Source organism: Lagopus leucura, unplaced genomic scaffold, assembly GCF_019238085.1.
Source record: "Lagopus leucura isolate 7727_CA_CO unplaced genomic scaffold, USGS_WTPT01 35353-0_obj-0_obj, whole genome shotgun sequence".
Lineage (NCBI taxonomy): Eukaryota > Metazoa > Chordata > Aves > Galliformes > Phasianidae > Lagopus > Lagopus leucura.
This window is the reverse complement of record NW_024964049.1, coordinates 1-5,968: the sequence shown is the minus strand read 5'-3', so window position 1 is coordinate 5,968 and position 5,968 is coordinate 1. Positions and strand designations below refer to the sequence as shown.

At 36.4% G+C, this 5,968-nt stretch overlaps 1 protein-coding gene across 1 annotated transcript; it reads left to right on the top strand.

Annotated features, from left to right (window-relative positions):
• The first annotated feature begins 124 nt into the window (after nucleotides 1-124).
• LOC122191517 (putative ATP-dependent RNA helicase TDRD12) lies at nucleotides 125-5,741 on the top strand. Its single transcript, XM_042891796.1, has 6 exons — nucleotides 125-197; nucleotides 1,198-1,302; nucleotides 1,689-1,874; nucleotides 2,512-2,665; nucleotides 3,572-3,699; nucleotides 5,499-5,741. The coding sequence occupies exons 1-6, from the start codon at nucleotides 171-173 to the stop codon at nucleotides 5,706-5,708; spliced, it is 810 nt and encodes a 269-aa protein (XP_042747730.1). The 5' UTR covers nucleotides 125-170; the 3' UTR covers nucleotides 5,709-5,741.
• Nucleotides 5,742-5,968: the final 227 nt, after the last annotated feature.

Here is a 5,968-nt window from a genome sequence, read left to right as displayed (position 1 = left end):
TTTTTTTTTTACTATTAGCAAATGATACAGGAATGAAACAAAACCACTGGTAACCGTGGCTGTAAATAATAACAGCGGTTTTTCGTGTGTTGAGATAACTTGAAAATTTCTTCTTCCTAGGCCATACTGCTTCTAGTTCCTCTCTTGAAAAGACATACAAAAGATCAAACATGGATCTCAATGAAAATAATGAATCTGTAAGTATTGTTTTGTAATAAATTGTCGAAGGTGAATTTGATTAAATGTACACCAGACAGATAAGGAATACTGTAGTCACCTGTCCAGTTCTTCTGCATAAGTTAAGTCTGTGAGACCATGCTAATTCTTTGTATAGTTGAAGGAGAATATTCTTTCTTTACACGGAGGAACATTTAAAACAAAACAAAAAACTAAACAAAACAAAATCTGTAGGCCTTGAAAAGATTCTGCCTTCTTTTTACTCTCCTTTGCTGTGGTTTTATGAAGGTGAAGCTGTCTACAGTAGGACTTCCAGTTTTCTGAAAATGTGAAAGAAGGTGAGCTTTAGTGCTGTCCTGCAAACTAAGTAGTCATTATGCTATAGCATGGCATACATTCCCTGGAGTTGTTATTATTTGTTCTTTAGTACTTCTTATGTCTAATCTACTTTCTTGCTTTTTCTTTTTTTTTTACTTGTTGTTGTTTTCTGAGCTATTTTAAAGAGGTCAGCCCATGAGTGCTGAGATGGTTACTGGCATAGTTAAGGTAGTTACAATATCAGTGAGAGGAAAGGAGTATGAATCCATAATTCTAGGCAAATAAAGAGGATCCATTACCAGTCATTCTGCTTTTCAGAGAGTGAATGTGATGTTTTTTGTCATTTTATGCTAGGTGATTTAAAGAGAAATTCACTTTCTGATAGCAGTGCAATTGGCTCTTTTACCAGCTTGGAGGGAACAATGAGTTTCACAGGAACTGTGACTTTTTTTTTTTTTTTTTTTTTAAGTTTTGCTGAGTATTGCAGGGTGACAACCACTACAGAAGTTAAAGTGAAATACCTAATTAAGAATTTTTTTGGGGGGGAGAGGGAAAGGAAATAATATTGTTAGCAGTAGATGATTATCCTGCTCTGCTTCTGTAACATTCTGTGAATGGCCAGCTGAAACACTGTCTTCTACAGCTACTTGATGTTATGTTATGTATTGCCTTCAATACTGTCTTCTACTCATATGATTCCAGAGATCTCAGAACCTTAGAGAAGAACGAAGCTTTGTCTTTCTTAGCAACAAAATTGAGCCAACTTCAATTTTGGAAAAAGCACCACTTCACGATAATCTGAAAAAGGTAACACCAATATCTGATTTTATGCTGAATTTCTCCTAACAAGCGTGTGGTGTTCTCACTGTATAAACTAAATATGCTACTATAATAATACTTTATTTTGATTGAGGGATGTCTTAAGATGTTTTTCACGTGATGAAATAAATGAAGTTTTAAAGAGATGCTGACAGACACCTGTAAGCATTGTGTAGGTTTCTGCTGGCATATTAACCATTAGTCATGTCATTTTAATATAGTAATTTAATTCTTTTTTTTTTTTTTTTTATTCTGTGTTAAGGATATTTATTGTGAAATGGATCAGGAAGCTCTTAAATGCACTCCATGTTTTGTCTGGTTTTGTAAATTAATGTACTGTTTTCACATGGAACTCTTGATGTCTCATTCTTTAGGAACTTGCTCAGGATAAGTTTTTAGGCCCTAACTTCACAGAATCTTACTCTTGGCCAGCAATAGCTCGAGGATGTGATGTAGTTACCATCTCCTATCAAGGAAGTGACCCTTTCTCATATATTCCACCAGTTCTTGCTTTCTTGCAAATGGAAAACTGCTACAAAGCCTTGCCAAAAAGAAGTGGAGTATGTATATATTAAAGTACTATCAGATTTTCTGTAGTATAATAATGCAAAAAAAAAAAAGTAGTGGGTATCCAGAATGTACGTATCTAATGTGATCTTCATGAAGTTTGCCAGTTTATATAAGTCTTCTGCATAAAAGCTTACATAGTTGGACTTGGTGAATACAACAGTCAAAGACGTAGCAGGTAATACTTAACAAGTGATTATTGTTACATCACTTTGATTCCTAGCCTTTATTTTTATAGGGTTAGCCTGGTTTCACTGAATTTGTATTGGTTAGCTGTTTGAAATACTGGATATTGTTCTGTATTAGATCTCAGAAAAATAGAACTATTGAAGTTGTAAAGGTCTTCTGTGGAGATGATGTAGTGCAAACTAAGATCAGATGATACTGCTATCAAATTTTTAGACTTTTATGCTAGTTACTGCATAGTCCTTGTCTCAGGGTGACCTGGTATATGATTCCTTGGATCTGTAACATCTGCTTTTATTGGATGATGCAATACTACAAGTTCTGTTTTGGAAATGCTTGAAGGCATGTTTTTCAGACTTTCTTTGCTATAAATGTTGTGATAGTTTTAGATAAAAGCTGAGAATTGTAAGTAATACAATGTAAATTGTGTGTATACATATGCAGCCACTGGTGCTTATTTTATGTCCTGGTTGGAGGAAGGCACAGCTTGTTTTTGAGTTACTGAAAAAATACAGCAGATGCTCCAGACTGAGTTGTCCAATGTTGATAATACTTGGGAAGAAAAGAGAAGAAGCTGAAACAGTGAAAATCCAAGGATGTAAGAATATTTTTTTTCTTCATGATGCTTGAAAACAACGCGGGCTGTATTAATGTCAGGAAATTGTGAAAGAAGTAATTGAGTTACTCATTTGTAATAGTATACTGTTTCTTTACTGCTGTTTACTGCTGTAACTCCATAGTGATATGTCTGAAATTCAGTACTATTATTTAACAGTAAATTGTATTAAGGCTGTTTTACTACCTCCGTGTCTTTTTTTAATGAACTCCATAATAATTATTTTTTCACCAGGTTAGGATTTCATGAAGATTATGCCATATTAGGATTGATCACAGACTTCCTTGATTTGAAACTAAATTTTGTAATAGCATTTTGTTGATACCTGAGCATCTGTTTTTATAGCCTTTATTCAAGTTTATGTGGCTGGTAGATGAATTAAGATGTCTTATAATACCTGTTCATATGCTTGCACATATCAGGATTGTGTGTTTAAGCTACAATATGTGTTTGATTCCTTTTTTTTAACTTTTTTTTCTAATGGGGAGGCTGCTTTTGCAAGCAGTTAAACATTTAAATTCTGCACATCTGCTTCTGAAGTTTTCTTTTAATGAAGGCTTATTGGAAAACAAAGTGCTATCCTATTTCATTAACTTGTTACATTCAGGCTTCTCACGTTTTCTAAAATCCTGTAGCTTCCTGGTATTTAGTTTTAAGGAGCAGATTTTCTTTATATCAGTTCAGGTTTGACATCTAAGAGTAGACATCTTAACTGATCTGTTACAGAAACTTTTCATTCTTATTCTCCTGGAATATGGGTAGAATCATAAAGGTTAGAGAAGGGTACCTGAAGAAATGGTTTAGTGGTCTCGTGTCCTTCAGTGTTTTTACTTGTATTCTTTGAGGTTACAAATTAAAACTAATAGGTTTTTTTCCTCTAACATGTAGGTGAAATAATTGTGACTACACCATATAGTCTCCTGAGATTGTATAAACATCACCTTTCCTTGTTTTCTGGACTTTGCCGTCTTATTTTGGATGAAATTGAGGTACTGTTCTCTGAAGCTGCTGAACAGGTAAATGGGTTCTGATGGTAAAATGCCTTTCAGTTTTAATGCCCCTAGCAATTTTGAAGACAGTGGATTGTAGTACAGATACCAGCTTTCTTCAAACCCTGTGGTAGAGTTGAGAAAAGGCAAAGGAATTAGAAATAATTGTATATGTATGTACAATCAATGAATGTACAGATGTTATAGTTATGAGGCATACTAGAGAGCTTGCCTCCATAGCTATTACACCAAAGCAGAAAAGATAGGATGCTTACCCACATCTGGGGTCACTTGTGAAACTCCAGCAGAGAGGATCTCCAGAAGAGATCCTTCTCCACTGGCAGTCAGCTCTTAAATGGATCTAAGAGAGGTGCAGCCAGGCTCCACCCCTTCTGGCAGCACAGATGAATTGCCTTCACCTGTGCTCCTCTGGCTGACTCATTGCTTGCCTCAGGTGGTCAATCAGAGGTTCAGGCCGTGATTCAGCAGTTCCCATACAATGTATTTCTGGTAGATCGAAACACTGGAGAAGTATTTTAATAGTCTTACAGTCTGTTGTAGCAGAAATGCTAAGTCATGGCTTGAAGCAGTGATTGAGCACCTGGTGGGAAGGCAAGGGCAGCTCAGGGGAGCTCAGTGTGTGCACCTGAGTGACCAGAAAAGGTGGAGCTAGGATGCACCCCTTCCTAGCCCTCATTTAAGGGTTGGCAGAGGAGGTGAAGGTATCTCTCTAGAGATCCCTGCATACCTGAGGCCTTCCAAGGGTAACATAGTTTTTCCTTTGTTTCTGTGTTTGTGGCTGCTGCATTTGGGCTTATCCTCGCTTGCTGCAGCTTAGGGCTTTGCTGCCCTGCTATCATTGCTGTGCTTTGCATTGCACTGTAGCATTACATCTATTAATCTAACTTCCCTTAGTTTTCATATTTTTTTGTCTGGTTGGGTTTTTATCATTATTTGGAAAGCTGTCTTGTCTTGTTTGATGTCACTGCACCATCATACTTTCTTCATTTGCAGTCAGTGGTCTCCCAGACATTTGGATTGTTCCCATTTTGTTAGCAATACCTTCTGTGTAGGAGTCCTTAATCTCCTTTTAAGATGTGCATCCTCTGTCTCTAAGGAACTTTCTTTTCCCTCTTATCAATTAATGACATTCTTATCAGATTTTATGAACAGCTATGGCTGTAAGCTGTTGGTAAGATCCTTAGTTCTTGTAAAATGAAAGGCAGAAGTGAATGACTACATACTGTATAGGAAAGACTTCTCTTGGGCTTTGTTGTCACTGTTGGCAAGAAGAAGCTGGTCCCAACGTTAACAGGACCTTAGAAGAGGAATAGCATTAAGTTCCCAGCTAACTAGGTTGCATATGCATCTTACCAGCCTTTGAATAACCTTTTTATCTTAAGGTGTCTTTTACTTTTATCAAGGTCCTGTTGACTTGCAACACTGGAGTGTTCTTTTTTTTTTTTTTTTTTTTTTTTTTCCTAGTAGATTTTTTGTAAAGGATTTAGCTTCTTTGGTTCTTAGCAGTGTTATCTGTGATCAGTTAGTGCCATCAATTTGCGAGAGGGTGTAGGTTTGTATACTGTGAGCACAACTGCTTTGCATTCTTTTCTCACTTTCTGCTGACTTCAGGAGGTGTTAAAATAACAGGGTGAATGCACAGAAACCACAAAGTTTGTTTTGGGTTGTGAAACTTGAGTCTTGAAGGTGGTGTGGAGAATTTTGGTGGATGTAGTTTAGTTTGTGACAGGAAGAGCGGAGTATTCTCTGCTTTTACAAACTCATTGGAATTAGATAAGATTGTAAAACCATTTTTTGTTTTATAGGTTTCTGTTATACTAGGTTACTACAAGAAAAATCTCATTAATGAGGAATGGAAGTACTCACCACATCAAATTATTGCTGTTGGAACTCAATGGAATAAGCATATAGGAATCTTAATAAAGGAGTTCACGAATGATCCTTACATTGTGATAACAGCTTTGGAAGAAGCTTCCATTTATGGACATGTGCAACAGGTAAAAGCTTGGAGCTGATGTAATTATTTGTTAACTGAGCCATTCTGTTGTTTATAATGACCAAACAATCAATTGTTTATAATGATCAAGGGGTTTTTGTTTGCTTTGATTGGATAGTGCTGGAATTGCAGTTCAGGTTGCTCAGGTGTGCCTCCCACATATAAACTGAGGTGATTCTTAGAAAACATGCAAAATAATCTCTGCAGTAGCTGAATGTGATTTAACTGTTTTCCTAGGACTGAGGTGAAGATGTTCCCTCAACTATCCACTGTAATGCA

Excerpts from the sequence above, each read along its gene's own strand:
- LOC122191517 (XM_042891796.1), top strand. The coding sequence starts at position 171 with ATGGATCTCAATGAAAATAATGAATCT. Across the intron at positions 1,875-2,511 it reads CCTTGCCAAAAAGAAGTGGA|CCACTGGTGCTTATTTTATG; the intron begins GTATGTATATAT and ends ATACATATGCAG. Across the intron at positions 2,666-3,571 it reads AACAGTGAAAATCCAAGGAT|GTGAAATAATTGTGACTACA; the intron begins GTAAGAATATTT and ends TCTAACATGTAG.